We start from the raw sequence: 27,945 nt of genomic DNA on the forward strand, positions 1-27,945 counted from the left end.
CACCAAACTCACAAATATATTTACAAAACTACGTTTGAAGAGTGTAAAAAAAACAACATAAAGTTCGATTAACACCAATTATTGAATTGATTGATATTAATAATTAGGATCAATAATAGTGTACGTGAGAAGGCAAGGGATATTTTTTTAAAAAATCGCTATCAGCGAATTATGGTGAGTATTGAAAGAAACAAAGTTGTAGGAAACGTGTAGCATCTTTATTTAATTTTTGTATACATATCAAAACCATATCTTCCATGCATCATTCTCACTTTTTATAAATCAAGTGGCCTACCAGTTTTGCACCCTACTTTTGTGGAAATAAATCCATGCAAGATTTTGTATATATTTTGGATTAAGATTATCAGAAAAAAAATTATTGCTTAGGGAAGACGAGAGTTCTAAAAGTCTGAAATCGTTAATGAGTTTTTGAGTCATAGTTTGTATAGTTTTGAAACAAAACTTCTGCTATATTTAAACTTCTATTATGCGGACAACTTTAAGGAGTCTTTGATAAATGAAAAAAGAGCAACTTTCATATAGTACATTAATATAGGTGCTAATTACTCAATGCATTATAGTTTAAATCATTACTTATCTTGTTCAGATTGCTTGTAGATATGTTGTATTTGCCTTTGAATACATTATATCTAGCAACTGTATCTTGTCTCTTTTCTTTCTCACTCGTGTTTTTCTTGACCTCCCCTCCCTCTACTTTTTTGTATATGTGTATCTAATACCAAATATGCATTAATGTATCAAGTGTATCCGTGTATATCAATTTTCATTCATTGTATTTAATATCAAATATCTAGTGTATGCGATATTAATTTCATGTATCCAATATAAAAAATAGCATTGATGTATCCAATATATTTGCGTACCTGTGATGTATCCTGCACTTGTGCACAAATACATCTATTTGAGATCAATTTTGTGATGTATCCATACATCACTTAGAAAAACGCAAAAATATAGTTATGCAGATTCATATATATATGATGTAATTATGCCTTTACTATATATTTGGGAAAAAATGAAGACGAAAATATAATTATACAAATACATATATCTGATGTTATTACGCCTTAATTAATAATCCATGATAGAAATATTTATCTAATTAAATAGTTTTTCGATGAAAATTACTGCGACTTTGGTAACTATGAATCAATAGATCGAAATTCTCCCCACAAAAGACGACCCAAAGAAAAAGAAAAGAAAAGAAAAGGAATCCAAATGGGGCTTGGCCCATTTCGTGGTCGCACTAGTAAGCCCATTTCATTGTACCTAATTTCCCGCCTTTTTTCCAGTATGATGAAATAATGTTTAGGGAAGAAAATATATTAAGTCTAATGATGATTAGGATGCTATTTTAATTAATTAAATTTGAAACTTTGACATGTGTTGTTAACCAAATCCTACAAACTTCCGAAGTCACAGGTTTTCCTCACATAATTTTCAATGGCAATAAAGGAAGCTTTGATGAAAAAAGGAGCTTCAATGGAACACTCTTCATTCATTCTTCCTTCTTTTCTTCTCCTTCTTTATCCTATTTTTCTAGCCCTAATTATACCACAATTTTCACTCACTGTTGCATTCATAATACAAAAAATTTATTGGAATTTGATTAATTTTTTTGTGTGTTGTGTTTTCCAGAAGAGAGATAATCTTCCGGAATCCGATTTTGATATCGGACTCCGCCATGGAAGATGACTAGAATATTTGAAAAGCCGGCGTCTCACCTTCGTCATTTACAGCAATCGTTGAAGAACAAATCATCTTCGACTGATGTGCCATGGTGGCGCCAAATTCTCGACCCAAACAGCGATATTGTCAATCGCTGGAACTATGTCTTCCTCCTTACCTGTCTCATCTCTCTTTTCATCGATCCACTTTACTTCTACGTACCTTTCGTCAGCGAAAGAGCTTGTATGTCCACTGATGACGAAGCCGCCCGTGAAATTACCATCTATCGTTCTCTCACCGACATCTTTTACTTCCTCCACATTGCCATGAAGTTCCGCACCGCTTTTGTCGCTCCTAGCTCTAGGGTTTTCGGCCGGGGTGAGCTTGTTATGGACCCGCGTGAAATTGCTATACGATATCTCAAGACTGATTTCATCGTTGATTTTACAGCTGCTCTTCCCCTGCCTCAAGTCAGTACATATCCATTTAATACTCTACGCCGTTTATTATTGTTAAATTTGAAGTATTAATTAACAGTGCCATTGCAGATTGTCATTCGGTATGTAATCCCAGCAGCAAAAAGAAATGGTTCTGGTCATTCCAAAAGTACACTTGCACTTATCGTTCTCATACAATATGTGCCAAGGTTATTCGTTATTTTCCCATTAAATCAGCAGATTATCAAAACTACAGGTTTTATTGCTAAAACAGCCTGGGCAGGAGCAGCTTATAATCTCCTTCTGTTCATGTTAGCGAGTCATGTAAACACTCATTTCCCATTCCCTTTCGTTTCGTAATAATATATCTATTCCAACGCAAGATATTTGTTGGATTTGATGTCAAAGACATAGACAGAAATCACCTGATTTGAGAATTGTGCCTTTTCTTCTTTGTGTGCAGGTGGCAGGAGCTTCCTGGTACGTGGCATCTATAGGAAGACAATTCTCTTGCTGGGCAATTGAATGTAATAAGGAGCGTGATGCAGTTCCACCCTGCATTCTTGAATTTTTAGACTGTAGCAATGTTGATGAGGATAGTTATATACGCGATTACTGGCGAAACAGCACAAAAGTGCTTGACAAATGTGATGCTGTAAATGATGAAGATTCTGGTTTTAAGTTTGGAATTTTCGCTGATGCCTTTACTAATGAAGTGGCTTCATCATCATTCATGGCGAAATATTTATACTGTCTTTGGTGGGGTCTAAGAAATTTGAGGTTTGATTTCTTGAACTGCAAATTTACTCTTCTTCTTCAGTCCCTTCATTCATTCTCAGTTTTGCATATTCAATGGTGTTGGTGATTATAATTGAAAGTTGGCGTCTCAAAGTAATTCCTAGAGACATTCGTCTTCTGACATGCTCCTTCATTTTTTATTTATTTTTTTATTTTTTATTTTTTTAACACTAAAATAATTAGATATTATGGACCTTAAAACATGCGATCAGCATCTATTTTTTTTTAATAAATTACATCCATGAATGGATGTGCATCTTATTTCTTCCAGCAAAAACTTACATGTTGATGCACCTTTGAGTTCAAAGGAACTCAACAAAAGTTGCCAGTTCCATGACTAGCAATATGTACAAAAGTAAACTAATTAACTAACAAAGAAGTTGGCCTTGTCATTTTTTGTTATTTATATGACAGTATTTGAGAAAGAAATACTATTTACACGTACGCTAAATATAGGTGACTTACCAAAAGAAACCCTTAGATCTTTTGGTCTTAATGCCATATCATTCCTATAATAAAAGAGACTAATTAAGGGTAATATGGGAGCATCAGAAATGAATGGTGTCAATCTTCTTGAAATGAAAATTCGGAAGAATATTATTTCACTTTAGCTGCTTTCGGTTCCACTTTATACATTCTGATAGAATTTATGTAATCTAGTCTAGCTTTTAAAGGACTCTTTGCGTTTAGATCTGCATCCGAATACGCAAGTCACTCTGTCTGTTTGGTACCCAGTCTCTTATGTTTGGTTAATTCATCAGGCAGCTAAGATTGGACTAGGATTTCATAAAATGTTCACCGTTGTCTATCTCGGCTACTGAATTTTTGGCAAGCATTTTCACTGCTGTTAATCATTGGAAATGATAAAGTATAGTGATCCTCTGAAAACTGTCTTGGATCATGTATGGCTACCACATAAAATGTCACAGTGAAGATTTTAGTCATTTTGGATCACATAAATGATTTAATGAAAATGAATTCTTTGTCTCCTTTGTTGCTTAGGATACCATCAAATTCCTCGGTTCTTTTTCCAGGTAGCAATCTTATATTTATCTTTACAAATGTTGTCTTGCAGTTCATATGGGCAGAATTTGAATACTAGCACATATATTGGTGAAACCTTATTCAGCATTTTCATAAGTATCATCGGTTTAGTTCTCTTTGCACAGTTAATTGGAAACATGCAGGTAAGATTTTGAGGATAATATTTGTCTGTATAGATCACTATTATCACCTAGTGCAGTTATCTGAAGTAATTTCATCATGGTTTATATACATGAATGATTACCTATACATGTTATGTCAGACACCTTCAAGTTGTTATAATTATTCACCTCTAGAACAATGTTAAGCATGATAACACTGTTGATAAGATTTTGTTAATTTGTGATAGTTGATTTACATAATTTTGTGTTAATTACCAGCTAAATATCTTACGGAGTTGGATTAATTCTTTGAAGAGTAATCAGAAACCTCTAAGAGCTTCAATTTCATTTTTCAAGTTGATATTCCTGCTATGTGCCATTACTCTAGATATGTTCCCTACAATCTCAAATTATAAGCAGCTTAGGTCCATTGGGTTTGATAGTATAATATTAATCAATATTACTTCTGGGTTGAGTTGGATACTGCTTTCAGATTATGCTTAGGGGTTAGTCGGTGATTTGTACGGTTTTTTAAGAGTTTGAGCTACCATTTTCCATTTGTTTCATCTAGTTTAGGACATGCTTCTTTGTCCTTGATATACTTCTGAAATTTCTGCCCTTTCCAGACTTATCTGCAATCTATGACCGTAAAAATTGAGGAATGGAGAATTAGAAAAAGAGATATAGAAGAATGGATGAGGCACCGACAGTTGCCTGAAGACTTGCAAGAACGTGTTCGCCGTTTTGATCAATGTAAATGGCTTGCAACAAGAGGAGTTAATGAAGAAGAGATCTTGCAAACTTTGCCTTTGGATCTTCGTCGTCAAATCCAAAGACACCTATGCCTTAATCTTGTTCGACGAGTATGTCTTTCTGGCACTACACTTATCATTATTTTGCTTGGCTCGTGCATTATATATTAAACTATCATGACATATTGATGTCTTTTCTTCTTGAGACTTGATGGGTTATCAGTATCTCAAGCAGAAACTCTGACCACCGGTCCCAGGAAATCCTTTGTTCCTAAATTGGTATAGCTGATATAAATGGTACCTATCGACATTTGCGTATTTTAACAAAATATTTGCACATTTCATGATTTAATTTACCCGGAAACGAGAAACAATCATTGTTCATAGATTATGACATTTGCATCAGCTCTCGTTGATGTTTGATAATAGATTTATTTTCTATCAAGGTTGCCCTTGTCATTGTGATCTTTAGATATATATATGGCATGGCCTGATGATGTAATATATGGTGTTTGCAGTATTTCACTTCTCTTGGAATTGAAATACTGTCAGGAGGCAAACATAAAGGAAAAGAGCTGCAGGCAGAAATATTTGGCCAGTAGTTGAACAAAAATGAAAGATTTGAGCAAAATAAAATAGTTCTATCTCTTCAGTCATTAATTTAAGCTTTGACTTGTGATGCACCTTATGTTTTGTATTTGCATCAGCCACATATTTGGACTTGTATTTTTACTCTGTAAATGCCTAAGCCCATCCACTTTTGTTTGCTAAGCTTTAGAGATCCCAAAATCTCCTTACTGCGCAGGTTCCATTTTTTGAGCAAATGGATGACCAGCTGCTTGATGCAATATGTGAACGCCTAGTGTCGACCCTGAGCATAATGGGCACCTATGTTGTTCTAGAAGATGATCCAGTGAATGAGATGCTCTTTATCATCAGGGGACAACTAGAGAGCTCCACAACAAATGGGGGAAGATCTGGATTCTTCAATTCTATCACCCTTGGACCTAATGACTTCTGTGGTGAAGAATTGCTGACTTGGGCCTTACTGCCTAACTCAACGCAGTTGCCAGCTTCAACTCGAACTGTGAGAACACTTTCTGAAGTTGAAGCATTTGCACTTCGAGCTGAAGACCTGAAATTTTTTGCAGTTCAATTTAAACGTCTTCACAGCATGAAGCTACAGCATGCATTTAGGTACTATTCTCATCAGTGGAGAACATGGGGTGCTTGTTTTATACAGGCTGCATGGAGAAGGTATATGAAGAAAAAGATGGAATACGAGTTGGCTCTACAAGAGAGCTATTATTATAATCAAGATCCTAACGATGAGGGTAACTACAATGAGCAAAGTTTTGATGACGCTGGTCCTGAGCAACCGTTAGTAGACAGTGGTTCTCGTGGTTCCCAACAACTTGGAGCTACAATTTTGGCCAAACGATTTGCTGCTAATACGAGAAGAGGAATAGAACTGAAGATGGCTGATTCTTCTTCCAGCTTAAAAATGCCCAAGTTGTTTAAGCCAGATGAGCCTGATTTTTCTGCAGAATGAAGGCGACATTATATGTAATTAGTTAGAACACCTTGCATTACTGAAAGGTACTAGTGAGTAATGACAAAGCTAGTACCCTTTTTTTTTTAATCTTTTTGTAAATTTCAGGAACAATAGGCCTTTTACATTTTTGATTACAACACTTTTCCTTTTTCAATCATGTGAAATACAACCTCTTTTCTAGTTGATTGTGCCTAAAAATTGTGCAGTTTCAAAAAGGTACATACTCCCTCTGTCCCAATTTATGTAATTTATTTTCCTTTTTAATCCGTTCCAAAAAGAATGATACATTTCTATATTAAGTAACAATTTAATCATAAAATATCTATTTTACTCTTAATGAAATGATTTATAACCACACAAATTTCTATCATTTATTTTGAACTACAAGTTTTGAAAGTCTTCCTTTCTTTCTTAAACTTCGCGCCAAGTCAAACTACCTCACATAAAATGGAACAGAGGGAGTATTAGATTGTCATATCTATTACTAAAAAGGAAACATACAAGCTGTTTTTTAAAGTCAAAATATGGGAAAGTACAATTTTTGAAGCAATAAAGTATAATTTATTTAAGCATAATAATAATAATATACCAAAATTACCCCTGGCTAGGTTGACGAACAACTGCTTCCTTAGCCTCTTATACTATATAGTAGTAATATATACTGATGATAGTGTAAATAATTTTGAATGACTATGATTTAATCAATTACTATAAGTTAGACGAAATGGTCTGATGAATTCTTATACTTACATGAATTTGTATTGTGAATCATTCAACTTAACTTTTTATCAACTGAACCCTTAAATTCAATAAAGAGAAAATGGTGTAAACCCCCCCCAACCTATACCCGAAATCCCAACTACACACTCCAACTTTACGAGTGTCCTATTACCCACCTGAACTTTATAATTCTCTATTTTATACACACCTAAGTGCCGACCTGTCATGGGAGGTGTTCTCACCTTCTCTAGGCGCGTTAGAAGGTGAATTTTGCCTCTCTCCTTCTCTAGGCGCGTTAGAAGGTGAATTTTGACGAAAATTTCTGAGAAAATAGTCATCTTCCCCAATTAATCAATGAAAGGATTCAATCTCAATTGACCTCCATTAATGGCATTGCTAGTGCTTTCGTTTGTTCTCCCTCTTTTGTTGCTCGACCATCAGCCACCACTGTCGCCGCCTCCGGCGAAATCCAAACCACCAACAAAACCTCGTTCTCCTCTTCTCCTCTCCTCTTATCTCTCTCTCATTCCGAGACAACCACCATAAAGACCTACCTCTGTTCTCACAACAAGGTCGACAACAACAACAACAAAAAAACCTTGCAGCTGCACTGCTCCAACCAGCGAAGCAAGCAAAACAGATCCTTTTAGATTATTTTTCAATGTTCTCCGACAAGCAAAACTCGAATATCGCTTGACAAGCTCCCGCTATCAATATTCATCTTTGTTACTCACAATTCCATAGGAATTTGAAAGAATTGGGGGAAAAAATTACCTTAGAGATTTTAAGAAATTGGGAGAGTATAGGAAAAAGTGGAAAGGAATTATAAAAAAATTGAAAAAAATAATAAATTAATTGAATTTTCACCTGTAAAACGCGTGAAGTTCACAGGCCAACACAGATCTGGTTATGGCATTTTAGGGGTGTAATTATTACAGTTTTAAACAATTCAGGTAGGTGATAGGACTCCCGTAAAGTTGGAGTGAGTAGTTGGGATTCCGGGTATAGGTTGGGGGTTTTAGACCATTTTCTCTTCAATAAAACACAATGTATTTAACTCTTTGACCATGGAGTATGGACCATGGACCATGTTTATGTGACATTAAAATTGTTGAGTTGGCGAGAGAGTGTGACTACCCGCGTGTTAAGGCAAATGAACACCATATTTTAAATTTTAAATTATTAAAATTATATTTAAAAAAAATTAAAAGGAAAAAATCTAACTTCTTCCCCCACCACTTTCTTTTTCAGCCATCCCACCCCCACTCCATCGTTGCCCCAACCCCATTTTTTTCCTTCTCCACACCCTATGTTTTCTTCTTTAGCCGATCTTGGCATTAGCACTTTCATGACGTCAGGTTTTATGGCGATTATCAGTGGAGGGAGAGAGTGGTGTTGGTTTCATGGTAGTGCTCGCCGATTTGCAGCGGAGTAAGAGGGAGAGAGGTGGAGCTGGTCCCTTTTTCGCTAGAATGGGAGGCGGTGCTAGTCTCTTTTCCGCGAGAATGGGAGGCAGCGAGATAGTTTGCTGGTACGCTGGAGAGGATGGAGAGGAGACGCCATTTTCTGGTGGTTCACAGGGGGTCGTCGGCAGGGGCGGACCCACGTATTGAGTTATGGATGCTCGAGCACCCATTGATCCCGACGGAAATTTTATATATCTATATAGAAAATGCTAAAAAAGTTATAGAATATATCTTTCATCACCCAATATCCAAAATGTCTTGTAGGTGCGTTGGTCGTGAAGTTAAATGCTGGGATTGTTAAAGCATCACTTCGGGGGTCCTGGTGTAACCCCATAATTTTTGTTAACAAAAATGAAACTTCTTTCATAGTTTTTGTCTTCTTTTTATATCTTTTCACAGACTTTTTCTTATATTTCTTTCTAATTTTTTCAGTTTCCTATTTTTTTGTTCATTAACTAACTAAAAAATATTAGTAAGCCTCTATAAAAAAAAAATCTTGACTAGCAACTTTATGTTAAAGGAATTGAGCACCCATGACCATTAAAGGAAAACAGTGAAGAGGAGAACGAGGCAGGAGATGGCACGAGAAACTGGTCACGGCGATGAAAAGATTTGCTGGTCGGAGCTGGTGGTGCGGCCGCTTACGCGATGGCTGGTTCTGCGAGAAGAGTAAAGGAAAACAGTGTGCGTTAGAGGCGCACACATTTCTTTAAGAAATAAATTAAATTTTTATTATTTTATCTTTTATTTAATAAATTTAGTTAATAATTTTTTTAAAGAACAATTAGTGAGGATAATGATTATTTATTATTAATTCAAATGACATGGATTTGACATGTCATCTACTTAAGGGCGAGTGAACTACACACATGGTAAGAGGAGCTTAAAAATCTTCTTTTGATTGAGTTTAAGGATTTAATTGGTAAAATGTTAAATAGAAGTAGAGCCGTCAAAAAGGGCTTAGCCCATGGGGCCGGCCCGACCCAACCTGTTATTGGGGTAGGGTTGGGATAGTATTTTACAAGCCCGTTTAAAATCGGGGCTTATAAGCCCAACCCTTTTAGGCCCTTAGCCCTTGAGGCTTGATCGGGGCCGGGTCGGGGTTGGCCCCATGGGCCAAATTATTAATTTTAATTAAAATAAATATTAAAAAAAATAAGAATAAAACACTAGAAAACCTAAATAAGTGTTTGTGGAGTTTTTCTAAGGAGCTTACCTCATGAATTTATTTATTATTTAGTTTTGAATATAAGACTTGGATAGTAAACACTATTTATATTATATGTGATCAAATGTTTTATGGCTTGAACAATTAATTAGTTTCTTGATTACATTTAAAAAATAACTTTAAGTAATTATGTATTGCTAACTAAAGTTTTAATCAGAAGTATTCTTTAGTTTACTAGTTTGTTTTTCAGATATTATTATTTTTTCTTTAAATATTTATTGCTAGATTTTATTTAGAATTATTGAAACAATGTTACTGTTTGTGACATTGATTTGACATAAAAAAAAAAGGGCCAACCAGCCCCATCCCTTGACCCTTTTGGGGTTGGGCTGGGTTGACCATTTTGCATCCCTTTGAAATGAAGGGTCGGCCCGCCCCATCCCATCAAATTCTTTTGCTCGCGAGGCTTGGGCGGGGTAGGGCTGGGCTGCCCCGTTTTGACAGCTCTAAATAGAAGGCTCTATAATACAAACTCATACAAGTACAAACAAGGATCCATTAGACCATTTCGCTTTATAAGTTATAACAAGTTATACATTTATCTTATTTTCGAGGTCACTAGTTTCATTGCTTCACTTATAACGGGTTTAGATGGTATAAAGTAGCCCTAATTATTTTAGGTTACACGGTTAGTTTACTTGATTGTCTAAACAAAGTTTAAGAAAGAAATGTTGAACCTAAGCTAAATATAGAGCAAAGGGTTCCTTAATTTTCATTTAATAATTAAATTTATCCTCCGTTATAGTTCTTAGGCATAATACATAAACATGACCTTTAACTTGACTTCAGCAGACAAGTATGCCCTCTAATTTTGAGTGCACACAAGTAGACACTTAAATTTGTATAAAATTGAATAAGTAGACACATGTGTCCTACATGACATAATACACGTAGGACACAAAATTGTCATGTAGGACGAATGTGTATATTGTTCAATTTTATACAAGTTTAAGTGCTTACTCGTGCACACCCAAAGTTAAAAATAGTTATCACGCCAAGTTAAGGGTCATGTTTATGTATTATGCCTAGTTCTTATAACGGAAAGCTCAGAATCAGCCCAAATTATCCAAAAATGAAAAGACCCCCCCCCTTTATATAACCCGCAACCGACCAACTAACAAGTAAAACCCACCCAAGTCCAAGAAAGCAAAAAAAAAACCCCTCTAATGGTGGCGTGGCGGCGGCGCATCTTCTTCAATGGGTTCCAAGAGAAGGGGAAATAACTTCACCCGCACCCGACCCGACCCCATTAACAAGTAAACCACCTTTCCTGTTATAGTTCTACCCAAGTCCAAGAATGCAAATACAAACTCATCTGGGCGTGGCGGCGGCGCATTTTCTTCCATGTCTTCCAAGAAAAGGGAAAATAACTTTGCCTTTTTCCATCTTCTACAGTTTCCATAATTTTTGCCTTTCTTAGAATCTAACTCACTTCAACCAAATACAAATTCAACAAAGAAGAGATAAAACGCAATAAAATGAATAGCATGCCAGAGGAAAATCTCAACACCTGAATAGACATAAAAAAAAATCAACTTAGCAGTTAAATAAAATATCACATGCCACACAAGACGGAGCAGGATCAACAGCAGAAGTTACCGCGTAAATCGCCATGAACCCAACCACAAAAGCAGAGACAAATGTCAATCGCCCCAAATCCAGTACATTCTTGTACTGCAATTCCAATCACATTGCCTCAAATTGCCGCAAACCCAGTAACTTGGTGATGTTTGAGGAAGATGGAGAAATTGATTCTTTTCTATTGGGTGGACAAACTCACCAAGAGTAATTGAAAATAAATTTGGTTTGTTTTGAGGTTGAAGTTTAATTCAGATGAGATAGTACTTTGTTGGGTTTTGAGGAAACTGATATTGTGTTTGTTTTTTTATCATAATGGTGAGGATTCTTTTATTAGTTTTGGTTTGGATTTTAATTTGATGGGTTGCGGTCGGATTTAATTGAGAATTCATTCTAACTATTAAATGAAAATTGATGGGTATTTTTCTCTGATAAATATATTGCAAGTGCTTCTATAGTATACCAAAAGTACATTCTTAGATTATAATAAAAGTAATCCTTTTCTAATCAGAAGAACTATTTTCACCTGTGTTTTTTTTCTTTGGTATCTTGATGATTGAACAAAGCTAACTGTGTCTTGAAATTACTCCACTTGATTTGTTTGAGATTTTAATGCTTTCGGATACTTTTTATTTTTATTTTTTAATTCTGATTTTCTTGAGAAAGGAGCTAGCTAATTATATGTTTTGCAATTTCAATCTACAGGTAGATACTCCAACTACTGGAAAAAGGGTATCAGAAGGTTTTGTAGCAGTGCCGTGGTGCATGAAGAGCCAATCACTCCACCTGTTGAGGTTAAATATAATCAGCTTCTCATTAATGGACAGTTTGTTGATGCAGCCTCAGGTTGACCGAAAATCTTTTGATTTATATGTTATTCTATAAATCTAAAGAGTAATATGGAGAATACTATGTCTTCAGGAAAGACATTTCCTACATTTGACCCTCGAACAGGGGAAGCCATTACTACGGTTGCGGAGGCTAACACTGAAGATGTCAACCGTGCAGTCTCTGCTGCCCGTAAAGCATTTGATGAAGGACCATGGCCTAAAATGACTGCTTATGTAAGCATATGTACAGTAACCGACCCTTCTTATCTTTCCATATCCTCTTCCTTGTCCAACAGTGAGAGGCGGATTTAGAATTTAAACTTAATATGTTCAACCTTTAAGGTTCTTATCACTAAACACATTGATCTATCGGACCTATGTGTTTAGATTTTAATATTTGCTCTCATTTTAGTACTTTTCACATATGTATTTATGTCCGGCATTATATGGTCCCTCTAACTACGAAGTTAATTTCTTGGATGGTCATTCAACTAATAGTAATTATTTGAGTAATATAAGTCACTTTCTTTGTTGAAGAAAATTGGAATCAAGTTGAAAAATGACTTTCTGAGATAATAACTATTAGTAAAGTGACCATATGAGAAATCAATCCGCCTTTGCAGACAATTACAGCTTGTTTAAACTCCCTGTCTTACTTAAGCATGTACAATAATGTGCTTACTGTTGGGTTTAACAAGGTGTGAATGGGAAATAAAAAGAGAAATTGGAAAGTGGAAGAATCAATGAAAGTGGGGGAACCAATTTTGGAGGGAAAATGAAAAGTCATTGCAAAAGTGCAAATGAAAGGTCATTTTTACCATATTGGTAGAAGAAAGGAAATTGTTGTCCTTATATTAGGAAACACTTCCTTTAGTTCTTCAAGGGTTAAGAAGAAGGTGCCCCCTCGCGCCGTCTTCGGCTTTGGCTTCGGATTTGGATTTGACAAATGATTGATTGATAATATTTTTGGACAAAATTTATTTAATCAATCTTATTAAATCATTTCCTTTCTCTTATAAATTAATTCAGAATGTTAATTAAATAACATAATTAATTTGGCGCAACTGAATTTATTTGAAATTCACGTGTAACGGTAATCCTTCCAAAAAGTCGTTACTTTTCCCAAACGGTAATCCTTCTGAAAAGTCGTTACTTTTCCCAAAGGACACAATGTTCTGAAAAAAACGGGTCTGAACAGACGCGTTCCTTGCTGCAAATGGCTATAAATAAGAGGTCTTTTTCGTTTTTTCAAACACTAAATTTTTTTTCTCTCTGCATACATTTTCTTACATAAATAAAATTGTCGATCGACCCCAAACTTACTTACTCGTGGCAACCTTCCGGCCGCCCAACGACCTATAACGCTAGTCACTACTCCCACTGGGGCTAGGAAGTAAGCCCCACAACCCAAAGAAGTTCATGTAGGTCGGATCCTAGCGTAGATAAATGCTATCCGACTTGAATGATCAAATTTTGCGTTTAGAGTTTCGTACCCAGGCACGGAATCCACTTGCCAACTGATCCGAGTTTGAATTGGGGAACGAACGATCTAAGTAAGGAGGTAGCTCCAGGAAGGTAGTTCTTTGACCCAGTTCAGTGAGACCGGGGCTTAGCTCTTTGAAGCAGATGTTTAAGGAAGTTTCAAAATGCTTACTCGAAAGAGTAAGGAAGAAGAGCTACTTTTATTTAAGCGGAATCAGAGCTCTTGGGTAAGAAGGCAGGAAGAAGTTCACACCAGGATTGAAGAAGCGGGTTTAATAGAACCAGGGTCAGCGAAAGACAATGGAAAAGGCTGCTTGTAAGCGTGATCCTCTATCCTCTCTCTTTCTATCATCAGAGAATCAATCTTGTAGCCTAGCTACGTAGCAGGCTTAGAGCCTTTTGATGGAGGAAGAACCGCTCTTGTTGTTGTTCTTGCGTTCGCTGAAGTTATTGAAGTTTGAGGTACCGCTACTTCTTTAACAGGTTAATCCGTTTTATCTTGAGAGGAATTAATCTGCAACCTCGGGTACAGTGAGGGGATTAAATTTCTTAAGGAAACACAGTGATTTCTGTGGACTCGGATTAAAAATCATTCTGTCTATTTCATCTTTTTCTGTTTCTGTATTTTTGACTAACCTGAATACATGAGATAACACTTACTTCACCAAATATTTCCATGATAGATCATGTATAATGTTGCGGTTTGCTGATTTGCTTGAGAGGCACAGTGATGAACTTGCAGCACTTGAGACTTGGGATAATGGAAAACCTTACGAACAAGCTGCAAATGAAGAAATACCAATGCTCATTCGTCTTTTCAGATACTATGCTGGTTAAGAAAATAAAAATAATGGTGTTATGTTTCCTGTTGACAGTTTAATAACCACTTATTGTATATCCAGTGACGTTCTAATGTTTGCTGAATCACCCTGAATGCTTTTCTAAGTATTTCTGCTTACATTCTTATTCAGGTTGGGCGGATAAAATTCATGGTCTTACAGCTCCTGCTGACAGTTTGCACCATGTTCAGACCCTGCATGAGCCAATTGGTGTTGCCGGACAGATAATACTCTGGAATTTTCCGCTATTAATGTTCACTTGGAAAGTTGGCCCTGCACTTGCTTGTGGTAACACTGTCGTACTAAAACCAGCAGAACAAACACCACTCTCTGCCCTGTATGTGTCAAAGCTATTCCATGAAGGTATGTACCCATATTTAGTCTGCACCGGTCGTGAATTCACAGAATTCTAATGAGTACTCATTTGTACTTGTCATTTAGTTCTTTCTAGTATGTTGTTTACAAATTCAGTATTTCAAATATACAAGTGGAAACTTTTCCACAATTATTGCAGCTCAACTCGAAGATTTCTCCGTCTATACAAGATGATAGCCTGTAATTTGTGCTTCACTCCATCTGTCAGGTTGGACTTCCTCCCTGGAGTCTTAAATGTCATTCCTGGATCCGGTAGTGCAGGTGCAGATCTTGCCAGTCATATGGATGTCGATAAGGTATTTTCTGAGTTTCGACTTTAGTTCCTGAATAGGAATTTACAGAACTAATGGCTTATGTTTCTTCTGATAAACCTACACGACAAAGTCCAAGGCAGTTTTGATATCAAATTTGAAATGTTGGATTATATAAAGGAGTGTCAGAACATGGTATTTCAGTTTCAACATATATCTAGGTAGCAATGAAGCTATCTGACGCTAATTCTACCCCCTCTCCCACCCCAAAGAAGATTAAAAGAAGTAAAATAACCTAATTATAGCCTCTCGTTAGATAGTATAATCCACATGTAGAAAATGAAGAAAATTATATCTTTTTCTTCCAGCTTCCCCATTAAAAGTCATACAACATAAAGAGGTTATGCATCCTGATGTCCTTTCAGCTTTTGTATTTCATGCTTGCTTTTATTGATACAGCTGTGATGTGTAAAGCTTTCTGAGTGAATACTCTGGAATAGGTTAGGGACACTGAAGGAGCACTGACATCTTCTAGTACTTGTTTTCGTATAGATTTAAACAGCGTGGCCCTCGACATTACTTCTTGCATCTTTTCCCCGTATAAAATATTTTTTTTGGTGATTTTTTATTTTTTCTGTGATGTCTAAATTGCAATGTGTCTCTACATCACTCCTTTTGGTGTCTACGGATTGCTTTTACAGGGTCCACAGAAACTGGTAAAGCTGTCGTAGGTGCAGCTGCAAAGAGCAACCTAAAAGCCAGTGACATTGGAGCTCGGAGGAAAATCTCCTTTCATCATTTGTGAAGATGCAGACGTTGATAAAGCTGTTGAGTTGTCTCATTCTGCCGTTTTCTTTAACTAGGTGGAAAATTGCAACCTCTGATGCTTGGTCCGGAATGGAATAAATTTCAAGTATCTGCAGGGACAATCCTGCTGTGCTGGATCTCGGACATTCGTACATGAAAGAGTATATGATGAATTTGTGGAGAAAGCCAAGGTTCGTGCTTTAAAACTAATCGTTGGAGACCCTTTCAAGAAGGGAGTTGAACAAGGTCCTCAGGTACTGTTTTTTCGTGTATCGCTGTCCCCTCTGTCATGGATAATATAAAAAAAAAAAAGAGAATAGTTAAACAAATTCTTTTCCAACTTAAGGACAAGAAGGAATAATATATGTTCACCAATTTGGATGTAGCCAACTTTTCTGGCAATGGTACCTTATTATTTCCTTTTCAGCATCTTACACAAACTTAAATCATGAAGTTCCAGCAAAGGGAAGTAGTAATCACGGACTTTCATTTACATTTCTTAAGTAGTTGTAACATGACTTTTTTGTGTTATCAATAGATTGATACAGAGCAATTTGAGAAGATCCTTAAGTACATAAAATCTGGTACTGAAAGGGGGCTACTCTTGAGTCTGGAGGGGAAAAATTGGGTTCCAAGGGCTTCTATGTCCAACCTACTGTCTTCTCAAATGTCCAGGTATAACTGCCATTGTCCATAGAATATATCCATACGTAAGGTGAAAAAGATAAACATCGTACTGATGACATCTAATTGTTTTGTTTAAAATTATTTTTCAACTATTAGGATAACATGCTGATTGCCAGAGATGAGATATTTGGACCAGTGCAGTCCCTCTTGAAATTCAAGTGAGATTACATTTCATTTGTAATGTAGCTGTGCTTGTATTTTGTTTATTAACACTGAATCTGACCTTGAAACAAACAGGGATGTTGAAGAGGTCATTCGAAGGGCAAACTCGTCACATTATGGGTTGGCGGCGGCCGGCGGCAGGTGTTTTTACCCAGAATATAGATGCAACCAACACAATATCTCGAGCCCTTAGAGTAGGGACAGTGTGGGTTAACTGCTTTAACATCTTTGATGCTGCCATTCCTTTTGGTGGTTATAAGATGAGTGGACATGGAAGAGAAAAGGGAGTCTACAGCCTAAGTAACTACTTGCAAGTCAAAGCTATTGTTACCCCTCTGAAGAATCCAGCATGGCTGTAGTTTTCCCTCCTGCTTTCTGATACTCCTGAGATGTCATGCAACATGGCAATCTTGTTTTTTTGAGGTCACTTGTTTACAGTGTAGATAAGACCAAAACGCTATATTGTGTTTGTGTTATTGTTTGTTACTAACTTTTTATGATTTGATAACAATATGCAACCTTGTTTGTGTGAAACCTTTCTTGTATTTCTGTAGCTCTGATGCAAAATAGGATCTTGTTTTTGAGTTTTGTGGGAATGTAATGAATTGATATATAGATGTAATGTTATACTTCTATATTACTACGGTATATATCTTGTTCAATGAACTGTCTATGATGAGATAGATTAGGTAACATTTTCAACTATTGTTCTATATTGTTCTTGGAAAGAAGTTGAAGACCACACTGGTGTAGAGTGAGGTGTTGAAGCTTTTTCCCTTCTTGTTATAGCTAAGGCCTCCTCCAGCTTGTCAACAACGTTCTCAATGGAGGGTCTTTGTTGCTTTGGTGCAATGCAAGAAATAGCTAGCTCCAGTGTGAGCTGGAAAGCATCTGTTGAGTAATCTCCATGAAGTTTTGGATCAACAAAATCCACTGCCCTTCTTTCCCTCAACAGCGATTTTGCCTGAAATGACAGGTATTTATCAACATTCGTATAATCTTCTAAGAGTAATGAATGATTGATTTATGAAAGGGATATTTGCTTACAATTTTGTCCAGCCGTGTTGGTTTTTCTATGTTCATATTGATAACTTTCCTTCCAGAGAGGATCTGCAGAAGTACTATTCCGAAACTATAGACATCGCCTGCTGAATTTACATGATGGTTTGTTTCATATTCAGGATCGATATAACCATAGGTGCCTCTCACTTCTGAGATCATGTAGGATTCGTCAATGTCTATCACTTTGGACAATCCGAAATCAGAAAGCTTAGCTTCAAAATTCTGGCCTAAGAGTATGTTTGTAGGCTGTGGATTAATATAAAGCAAGTGACTTAGCCATTCAGGAAAGTCCAAAGTTCAAACCTTTGAAGTGAATTCATACCCATTTTCTACCTTTATATCGCGGTGGATTATACTTCTGTCATGATAGGTGTGAAGAAACAAGAGTCCCTTAGCACTATCAATGGCAATCTCAAGCCTTTGAGTCCAGGATAGTACTCTATTGTTTGCTGTTTCAACAAAGGTAATCTCACCATTCACCATTACACAGTAGAAGGAAGGGACAAGGAAACAAAAGGAAATGAAATAGCTCTTTCAATAGCACTCAATAGTGTGGCTTAGCATTCAAATCCTATAAAAGACAAAAAAGCGCTAGGTGATTTCTTTCCATCTATTTAATCCTTGCTGAGGTAGAGTTATCCAATACTTGTGCAGGTTGAAAGATAGGAGCTTCTAGGTAGAGTAGTCGAGGGAAGGCATAAACAATTAGAGAAGTTGACATTTAAAGCAGAGAGAATTGTTACATACCAAAGAGCCACTGAGAGAGATTGCCATAGGGACAAATTTCATAAATGAGGAAACATTCTTTGGCATTCTTACTATAGCCAAGCAAGGCTACCAGGTTTGGATGTCTGACATTAGTTAGGCTTTTGACTTCCCTGAGGAATGTTTCTATACATTCTTCATGGGTTATGTGCTTAATTGCAACCTCCTGATTATTAGGGAGAACTCCTCTATACACCCTTCCTATAAGAATATTATCAGTGAAATTTTTCAAAATTCAACAGTAAAAATCAGTTCCTATAAATGGAGAACAAAGTTAATATAGGTGCTAACCTGCTGTCCCCTCACCAATGAAGTTTGATTCATTTAGATTGTTTGTAGCTGAGTAGACCTCCTCAATGGAGACTTCCAAACTAGAATCTTTTGGCAGATCTATAGCTGCCAATTAAGTTATCAACCTTTTCAGTCCGTATATGGAACATGTTCAAGAGTTACAAAGATGAAAAAGGTGGCAATTATCTTTCAAGTGACCTGATAGCGTAAAAATTCTTGTACACTGTTAGAAGTTAGACTGAGTGGCAAAAACATTACCAAATTTCTTCTCAGATGCATCTACATTGGCCCTTTTACGTATGAAAGCCCACACAGAGATAAATACAGTTATCAGGACTGCTAGGATTCCTCCAATTAGAACTGATATAACTGTTTCAAGTTCAAATTACACATTAAACATGAAGAAATCCATCTTCTAATGATGCACAGAACTCTAAAAGTTGGATTACCTGGTCTAAACTTGTGTTTTTCTGTCAGCTCCGAGTGCTCTTCTTCCTCTTGCTCTTTTTCTTTGGTATGTGCAAAGTTCACAGGTTGCTTTTGATTTGAAAGGCAATTGTAAAGCTTTCTGAGCCACGCTTGATCTGTAATTCTAGTACTTGTTAGTGATACTAATACTGCAAACCTACATATATCTGATTCTGCCTCCGTGTATTTGTCATTTTTCGACTTCATTTCCTTTATATCTTTCCAGCTATTTACACAGGACTCACACAAATGACCTCTTTTATCAGCAGTGTCCTGAAATTGACAGTTATAACTCAACTTTCTGAGTTTGTCTCCTAACTTTATATTAGCATCATTAACAGAGAAATTTGAGCAGCTGCCACCAGTTTTTGTTAGCTTCTCAATACCACAACCGAAAGCATCAATTCTATTTCCTTCATCATTCATCTTAGTCAAGCAGTTCGTTTGCTGAGTCGAATTCAGGTACATTTGTCCTGTTTTATTTGCTCTGATTCCCATTGCATAGAGGTAGTCTCGAAAGGGTCCTCCACAGGTTTCATCATTCAAGAAACTACCCCAGTTTCCACCTTCGTCACGCACATTATACGGTACTGAAAATTTTCCAAGTTGAAGGATGCATTCAGCAGCAGAAGGCTGTGAAAATGTAAGGCAGCATGTGTTGATTAAGTTGAAAATGCAGATAGAAGTAATGACATTGAGATGTTTAGTCCTGTCCCTTGTGTAAATTCCCATTAGAAGTTCTTCCATCAGCCCGTCTTTCAGAAACAGAGAGGTCGTATTGAAGTATGTGAGGTTTTTAGATGAGATAGTCACACAATTCAATATAGCAGCGGATATTTTCACGTGTTTGACCCATGAAAAAGAATCAGGCCACTCGTGAGTGGGCGTTGTTGAGATATAAAATAATTAAATGTGGGATTTCACTAATAACTTAAGATAACATTATTCAAATAACATGATTTTCATAGTACCAAACTGCATAATTATGTCAGCCAAGGGAAGAAAGGCAGTTGAAGGGAAAAAGTTGTGCTCCTTAGAAGAAAGTTGAAGAGAAGTAACTGGTTTCTTGGATGAAAAAAAGGTCTGATTTTTGTACGTGAAAGGTAAACAAGGTGGGCTTTCGATGTGTAGCTGTTTCTTTACAAAGTAAAGAATATTCTTGGTTTAAACCAAACTAGCACTTGTCGAACGCCGGCTTACACCTATGATGAAAATGTAAGGAGGTTTGTAGCTTGTACCATGTTGTTACTTTGATTTTTGCTTTGTTAGTTTTCATTTGTATTCGAGAAAGAATACAACAACTAGAGGCCAGAGACAGGTATCGAGCCATAAGTGCAATTTATACATTTCGTTTCTGTTTGTATAAGTGAGAGAGGCGAGTGAGCGAGCGAGATCTAGGAGAGGGGAGAGAGGGGAACGAAAATTACAATTTTCTCTCGCTTTATACAAACACAAACGCATTTTATACATTTGCATTTTTGTATAAAGTGAGAGAGGCGAGCGAGACTGCCACCAAACGAGAGTGGCGAGCGAGATTCCACCAGGGAGAGTGACGAAAATAGCAATGGTTTGCTATAGGGTACAATTAAATCAAAGTATATTTATAGCATTTAATTTGAATTAATAGTTTGTTATTATATACAATTTTCCCTCTAATATATGTTCAATAGTTTCAAGTTTTATGCATTCACAGGTCCCAAATATTTAGACAATCAAGTTACGGTATTTATAAGGTAATCTTTATTATGAACATTAACTGGTACTACTCTTTTCCACATACCTCACAAGTTAGTACAATATAATTGTGTAACCCAATGTTTAAATGTATCTGAATATATACAAACGAAAGAACATCACTCTCCACACAAACTATAAGCAACAACATAAATTTTATTCAATTCTGGTAGTAAATTCTTAGCTAAGTATAAAGTGAGAGAGACGAGTGAGAGAGCGAGATCTGGGAGAGTGGCGAGCCAGATCTGGGAGAGGGGAGAGAGGGGAACGAAAATATATGTATATATACAATTTTCTCTCGCTTTATACAAACACAAACGCATTTTATACATTTGCATTTTTGTATAAAGTGAGAGAGGCGAGCGAGACTGCCACCAAACGAGAGTGGCGAGCGAGATTCCACCAGGGAGAGTGACGAAAATAGCAATGGTTTGCTATAGGGTACAATTAAATCAAAGTATATTTATAGCATTTAATTTGAATTAATAGTTTGTTATTATATACAATTTTCCCTCTAATATATGTTCAATAGTTTCAAGTTTTATGCATTCACAGGTCCCAAATATTTAGACAATCAAGTTACGGTATTTATAAGGTAATCTTTATTATGAACATTAACTGGTACTACTCTTTTCCACATACCTCACAAGTTAGTACAATATAATTGTGTAACCCAATGTTTAAATGTATCTGAATATATACAAACGAAAGAACATCACTCTCCACACAAACTATAAGCAACAACATAAATTTTATTCAATTCTGGTAGTAAATTCTTAGCTAAGCACCAATTCAATCCAGGACTGAACATCTGGTGTGTGGAAATGGAGCTCTTTGGTAAACCAGGAAGAGAGACGAGTTTACTCGCTATCAACTAATTAGATTTATCAATTTCTTGACCCTCTCTCAACTCAATTCTTGTCTCGTTTGACCACTTCCACTGCTTTCTCCTGCAGATATGGAACAGCCCCTCAGAATATCGGTGCTAGTTCTGCAAATTGGACAATAGAGAGACTTCAGGAGCCACAAGTCTATGCATTCAGCATGAAAACTGTGGTTGCATTGAGGCAACATTCTGCACTTATCACCCACCTTGAAATTGTCCAAACAAATTGCACAGTCCACTGGAGTACTAGTTCCCTTCTCTTTGGCTTGAAAAACGAAGCAAGGAAGCTTTTCTATATCCTCCTTGGACATGGACATGCTGGTGCTCCCTCTCTCTGCCATATTAATGTTGTCGGTTCTTCTGTTAAACTCCCTCAATACTACACAGATGTGAATCAGGACAAGAACTCCGACTAAAACAAATAGCGATAGCACTGATATCACCATTGCCAGGATTATAACCCGTGTGGCAGTGCCCAGTTTTTGGTTCTTCATTGTAAGTTGAATCCTTTTGGAAATCTCATGATCTAAGGAGGAAATGAAGAGATTACTTGCACATTGCAATTACTGAAATGATTATTTTTTTAAGGATTGAGATGAACTTTTGTATAAAATATATATATGAGACCTATCACTTAAAAGAATTTCGGACGGCATAGGAAGTTGACCCGTAACATGTGTTGATGAAGATACACACAAGACCAAGTCCAAACTTGTATCTTCCAACCATTTCTTTTGATGAATTTAGAATGACGCACTTGGCCAAATTAGATTTCCTCAGCGAAAAAAATAAATTCTTTTTGCAATGTATAGTGTTGGCCTGGGTTAGGTTGCAGTCATGACTACTATGCAAAGCCCTGGATTCTAACATTTGCCATTTAAATCTCAGCATTGTTGTTGGCTGTCACACGGTATATGATCCTCTTGCCTCAAGGAGCCATCACCTCAACGTGGACAAGGAAAATCTCCAAATATATCATAGGGAATAATTCAACACAAGATGGATACGAGAGCACAAGACAATCATTAGAAGGAAGCGTGTAGATGAAATGCAGCAACTCCCGAAACCAATAGATTTAATATACCATGGGAAGAAAGCAGCAACTCCCAAACTAATATAACATGGCAAACAATGCCATTATGAACAACTTCTCTTCACTTCACAATAATGGAATTTACTTTTCAATCATTAGCATACCATGGGAAAAATGAACGAGCACAATTACATGTATACTGCAATGCAAAGCAAGCATTCATGAATTACTTTAAGTATAATGCAAACGTAATCTAAACCATATTTCAAGACACTATAGAACTACAGTTCTATATATGGTCTAACTGCCTCGCAAACACCTCAAACCTTTCATGGTATATACAGGTATAAGAAATCAAACCAAAAAATGGGGAAGGCCAATGGTGAACTATAGCTCGTTGCTTGCACAAATACTATGAAGCTAAAACTATACCCTCCCTAGTGAGATTGGTTACACGAAGAACTGCTTGAGCACTCAAAGGCGAGAGCTTTGATTGACAGAAATGCTCCCAGGAAATTGTTTCTGGGTCTCCACTCACGGAAATTGTTTCTGGGTCTTCACTCACTACTGGTGGGGGGGTAACATTGAGTGCTTTTTCGTAGATATTTTGCAGTTCTAACAACAGTGTACGAGCAGCCTCCCTTGACTCAGGAAGCTGGTCACTGAGCTGGGATGCAGCTATTCGGATCAAGTTCTCAATTCCATATGCTTTGATTCCCTCTACTCCCTGTAAAACATGCAACTCTGTTAGTAAAGACCAGATTTAGTAGTAAAAAGGAAATTAGGCAAACACCTAAGAAAACAAAAACTAAGAGCAAGACGAAGTTTATTCCTCTTTCACATTTCAGTGATATGATCATACATGAAAAGGCACGAATGTAAGAAAATGTTTCCCGTGCTGAGGGTCCACTAAGATGTAATCTTTCTTGTTTTCATTCAACAAGAACAAATATATACCGCTGAATAATAAACTAACCACCACAAGGGGATTGACTAATGAAAGTGACTAGCTATAGCATTGTGAAAAAAACGTATTGGAGAAACCATGTAAAAGTTCCTAATATACTCAAATGACTGACAAATTTTTACCTAGTCATTTCCTTAACCAGAAAAATAATTCTTAACACACTCTCAAGAAGGGTTTCCTACTAGGGTGGAGTTTAGTATCAAGACATTGTCAATAAAACATAGCCAAGGGAAGATCTTAACAAATCATTACCAAGTCATTCCCTTAACCGGTAAAGTAATTAGTAAAACACTCTCAAGAAATGTTTCCTCCTTGAGCTGAGTTTTGTATCAAGATATTGTCAATAAAACATAGCCAAGGGAAAAGGTCTTAGTCAGCAAATAGCAAACAAACTGGGTTAACAATGAATTGCAGGAAAAAGAACGAAAATAGTAATAACTAAAATTCACAGGTCAGGGTGCATAAGGAAGAGATTTTAGAACTTATAACTCTCACCAGACGTGGTACACTTCGAGAAAAGCAGCTTGAAGCTTTTGCTCGAATTCGAGGATTTCTGTGTTTCAGATTTGGTTGCAACTTTGGTAACAGCAGTGATGGAGAAACCCATGTTGTCATAGCTATTAGAGCTTTCTCAGCTGCCTCACATACAAATCGCTTGTCTTGTGAAGATTTCAGAAGAAGTTGAACAAGCTAAGCAAGGAAACAGTCACGTAATGAGCATAAGGACAAGGTAAATTATGAGAAAATATATTGCCAAGGCATTCACAAGTCACAAAAGAGAAAAGTTACCAGTGGATCCATCAAGTCAACTATGCTGTCACAGTATGCTTTGAAAATGTCAGCTGATGCCATAATAGCAGTCTTACAAACAGCACTTCTCGGATTTTTCAAAGATTTCACAACAAGGGAGATCACATTTCCCCTGCTCATTTTAAGTAGTAAACATAAGTAAGACCAGACAGAACAAAAGGAGAGCATACAAAAAGATATGTCTAACCAGCTAGAACATCATGATCAAACATCTTTCAGGTTATATCCTAGGTGACAAAGACTTACAACATATCAACCATTGCTTCTTTGTGAAAAAGGGACAGACGCCGAACGTCATTGAGTGCCTCACACACTAAAATCCAGTCCTTGGATTCTAGCCCAGTCAACAGTGTCTACAAATGAAAAAGGAGAGGCAAAGACATTGAAAAGAGACTTTTGTAACCAATATAAAGAAGGCAAACAGAGATGCAAAATACTACAATGAAACATCAAACTATATCAGGAATCATTACCTTAAGACTTGTGTCAACATCTTCTACATCATTCAAATTCTCAGATTCTATGTATTCCACTTCTGAATTTCCCACCTCTGCCCCAGTATTCACCTTACTGTCTCCATTAAGGCAAGGTCCAACCAGTAAGGCAGGCTTTTCTCTTTCCTTATCTTTTGAATTTATATCAACGCTCTCAACCCCTATCACCGGAACACCCCCATTACTGGGGATCTCATTGTTCATCCCAGCTTCAGGTAGTGCAATGAGATCTCTAGCAGCTTCCTCAGACATCATATATGGAGTAGATTCTGAAATACCAGCAGTGTAAAGGGTTATTAAGAGCCACATCAGCAATGCACTTAAGAAATCATTTCTCATGGAACAGAAGAGGAGAAAGCAACATAATAAACAGATATGTGAACTCCGGAGAAGAGGAGAAAGCAACATAATAAACAGATATGTGAACTCCGGAGAAGAGGAGAAAGCAACATAATAAACAGATATGTGAACTCCGGAGAAGAGGAGAAAGCAACATAATAAACAGATATGTGAACTCCGGAGAAGAGGAGAAAGCAACATAATAAACAGATATGTGAACTCCGGAGAAGAGGAGAAAGCAACATAATAAACAGATATGTGAACTCCGGAGAAGAGGAGAAAGCAACATAATAAACAGATATGTGAACTCCGGAGAAGAGGATAAAGCAACATAATAAACAGATACTATTTTAGAACTAACTTTTGGACCTCAACAATGCTTTCTCATATTTGTGGTCATTCAAGTAACTTATTTCTTTTTCTTCCAAGGTCTCTTCACTAATTTGGCATATCAAGAATTTGTTCTTCTATTGAAATTTTTGTTTACAATAGATGGATATTCTCAATCTCACAAGGCTTCACTGAGAATTGTAAATTTTCATAGTGGAACAATATCCTAGTGGCAATACAGCTATTAAGGCTTCTATTCAAGATTTGAAGTTGAAATAAAAACCCATCTACGTTGTCCTGAGGAGATAGTTGAATAGTTTAGGCATAGAAGTATCAACCTGAAGATTCCAGGTTCAAACTAGCAGCTATAACACCTGGAATGAGCTGATTTGCTTTAGTGTAGAAGGTTACCTAGTGGATTAGTCAAGGTACCTAAGCTGGCATGACACCACAATCATCAATAAAAAAAAGAAAGAAAAAGAAAAGGCAATATTCCGCAAATTAACTATGGGGACTCACATTATCAAGTAAATGATGTAGCATTAGCTGTAGAAATGGAAAGAGCACACAGTAATCTTATGTCTTTGTGAAGAAAAAAAAGAACAAGTAACATAATGATCTAATGCTTCTGAATGAACAGTCGAATTTCTTATTTGATGAACTTTAACATTGAAGGTTTGACAACATTACTTCACTTTGAATTGGTGGCATTGGGTGTGAAAATCATTCAGCCAGTAAATTAAGTAGAATAGATGTTGCCAATGTACAAATCACGCAACTTCTTACTCAAATCATGCTGAAAAAACCTGACAAGAAGAAGGCAACTAACACTTTAACCTAGAGCGAAACCCTAAGTTAAGGCCAAATGGCATAGTTAGCTCATTTTTGTCCATCCAAGTTAGCAACAAAGCACTTTGAATCACTATTCAAACAATGATTAGATACGTCAAACTCCATTAAATTCTTTTTAAATAATCACAAACGGAAAATTTCCTAGTAATAATAATAGTCACGGCAAATAAATCGCATCTACACTACAGGATCAGAACAATCAACTCCAACAAGCACTAACTACAAGATAAAACAATCCAAAACGTATTAAAGTAGAATAGCCAAGATCTCAGAGAGAAGAACAGCCTCAGATCGTAGTTAGCAACTTCTAAGCAAATACAATCAACAAACCTATATAATTGGATTACTCCATCAGCGATTTACAAAAAATGCAATGTTTAGGGGTTTTAGTAATTCGAATGTACAATACTACCTCTTTCACATACCTATAAACTAATAAATAAACAGAGTAAGCGAAGATTGAGCATACCAGAAAAATGCGGTGAAATGATCGGGTAAAGCAGCAAATCGAAATGATTTTGAACTCTCCTCTTTAGAGACAAGCAGATTTTAACCTATTAAACAATGGAGGATTTGATGTGTATAGTGAGTGAAGAGTAGTAGACAGAGAGAGTAGAAAGAGATATTTGTAACCGGCGAGAACAGTAGAATGAGACGGCGCTATTTGACACCAAAATTGGGCCGGCAGCACGGGATATGTACATGTGACCGCGGAGCAGAGGGAGTCCAAGAACATAAATTCGCGATTTTCGCGTTGGCGAAATTACCCCTACGTCTTGTCATAATTACCGACACTCAGACTCATTCTTTTTCATTTTAATTATCGTTTTAGCTCTTTTTTATGTCCAAAATAAAAAGCGAATAAATCGGACAAAGAGCATGAATACACTCGGTTTTAGGTGCGGAAGAGAAAAAGAAAAATTAAAAACTCAGCTTCCAAGTGAGGTATTTTCAACTGTTAATTGTCACGTAATTAAATATTGTGCATACTTCTTCAATATATTGAAGAGTAAAGTTAAAAATATTTTTCAAATTTTAATTTCTGAAAATAACAATTTTTGAGATAATTTTTTGAATTAAAACGATTGTAAAATAATCCCCCTGCCTTCATTT

The 27,945-nt window shown here is 36.5% G+C and overlaps 3 protein-coding genes and 1 pseudogene across 3 annotated transcripts; 2 read left to right on the forward strand and 2 right to left on the reverse strand.

Annotated features, from left to right (window-relative positions):
• Nucleotides 1–1,456: 1,456 nt before the first annotated feature.
• On the forward strand, nucleotides 1,457–6,540 carry LOC102586859 (putative cyclic nucleotide-gated ion channel 18). Its single transcript, XM_006338484.2, has 6 exons — nucleotides 1,457–2,159; nucleotides 2,238–2,450; nucleotides 2,590–2,906; nucleotides 4,000–4,111; nucleotides 4,696–4,932; nucleotides 5,627–6,540. Exons 1-6 carry the CDS (start codon nucleotides 1,713–1,715, stop codon nucleotides 6,371–6,373), a joined length of 2,073 nt encoding a protein of 690 aa, XP_006338546.1. The 5' UTR covers nucleotides 1,457–1,712; the 3' UTR covers nucleotides 6,374–6,540.
• Nucleotides 6,541–11,402: 4,862 nt separating this feature from the next.
• On the forward strand, nucleotides 11,403–17,451 carry LOC102579794 (aldehyde dehydrogenase family 2 member B7, mitochondrial-like; annotated as a pseudogene).
• A 29-nt stretch (nucleotides 17,452–17,480) lies between these two features.
• On the reverse strand, nucleotides 17,481–20,134 carry LOC102580111 (probable receptor-like protein kinase At5g15080). Its single transcript, XM_006338729.2, has 7 exons — nucleotides 19,369–20,134; nucleotides 19,178–19,288; nucleotides 18,920–19,024; nucleotides 18,611–18,829; nucleotides 18,197–18,312; nucleotides 17,849–18,109; nucleotides 17,481–17,765 (listed from the first exon to the last, which is right to left on the reverse strand). The coding sequence occupies exons 1-7, from the start codon at nucleotides 20,132–20,134 to the stop codon at nucleotides 17,487–17,489; spliced, it is 1,857 nt and encodes a 618-aa protein (XP_006338791.1). The 3' UTR covers nucleotides 17,481–17,486.
• Nucleotides 20,135–23,163: 3,029 nt separating this feature from the next.
• On the reverse strand, nucleotides 23,164–27,555 carry LOC102587197 (uncharacterized). The gene is made up of 6 exons (XM_006338485.2): nucleotides 27,302–27,555; nucleotides 25,291–25,580; nucleotides 25,064–25,170; nucleotides 24,797–24,929; nucleotides 24,503–24,697; nucleotides 23,164–23,767 (listed from the first exon to the last, which is right to left on the reverse strand). The coding sequence occupies exons 2-6, from the start codon at nucleotides 25,564–25,566 to the stop codon at nucleotides 23,453–23,455; spliced, it is 1,026 nt and encodes a 341-aa protein (XP_006338547.1). The 5' UTR covers nucleotides 25,567–25,580; nucleotides 27,302–27,555; the 3' UTR covers nucleotides 23,164–23,452.
• Between the last annotated feature and the right edge of the window lie 390 nt (nucleotides 27,556–27,945).

This window comes from Solanum tuberosum, unplaced genomic scaffold (assembly GCF_000226075.1).
Source record: "Solanum tuberosum cultivar DM 1-3 516 R44 unplaced genomic scaffold, SolTub_3.0 scf00004, whole genome shotgun sequence".
Taxonomy (NCBI): domain Eukaryota; kingdom Viridiplantae; phylum Streptophyta; class Magnoliopsida; order Solanales; family Solanaceae; genus Solanum; species Solanum tuberosum.

Coding starts and splice junctions, on each gene's coding strand:
- LOC102586859 (XM_006338484.2), top strand. CDS start 1,713: ATGACTAGAATATTTGAAAAGCCGGCGTCTCACCTTCGTCATTTACAG. Junction 2,451..2,589: donor TGTTCATGTTAGCGAGTCAT/GTAAACACTCAT, acceptor CTTTGTGTGCAG/GTGGCAGGAGCTTCCTGGTA. Junction 4,933..5,626: donor GCCTTAATCTTGTTCGACGA/GTATGTCTTTCT, acceptor CTTACTGCGCAG/GTTCCATTTTTTGAGCAAAT.
- LOC102580111 (XM_006338729.2), bottom strand. CDS start 20,134: ATGGAAGAACTTCTAATGGGAATTTACACAAGGGACAGGACTAAACAT. Junction 19,025..19,177: donor TGCATCTGAGAAGAAATTTG/GTAATGTTTTTG, acceptor CTTAATTGGCAG/CTATAGATCTGCCAAAAGAT. Junction 18,830..18,919: donor CATTGGTGAGGGGACAGCAG/GTTAGCACCTAT, acceptor ATATTCTTATAG/GAAGGGTGTATAGAGGAGTT.
- LOC102587197 (XM_006338485.2), bottom strand. CDS start 25,566: ATGATGTCTGAGGAAGCTGCTAGAGATCTCATTGCACTACCTGAAGCT. Junction 24,930..25,063: donor GAAGCAATGGTTGATATGTT/GTAAGTCTTTGT, acceptor TAAAATGAGCAG/GGGAAATGTGATCTCCCTTG. Junction 23,768..24,502: donor CTCGAAGTGTACCACGTCTG/GTGAGAGTTATA, acceptor CATGTTTTACAG/GGAGTAGAGGGAATCAAAGC.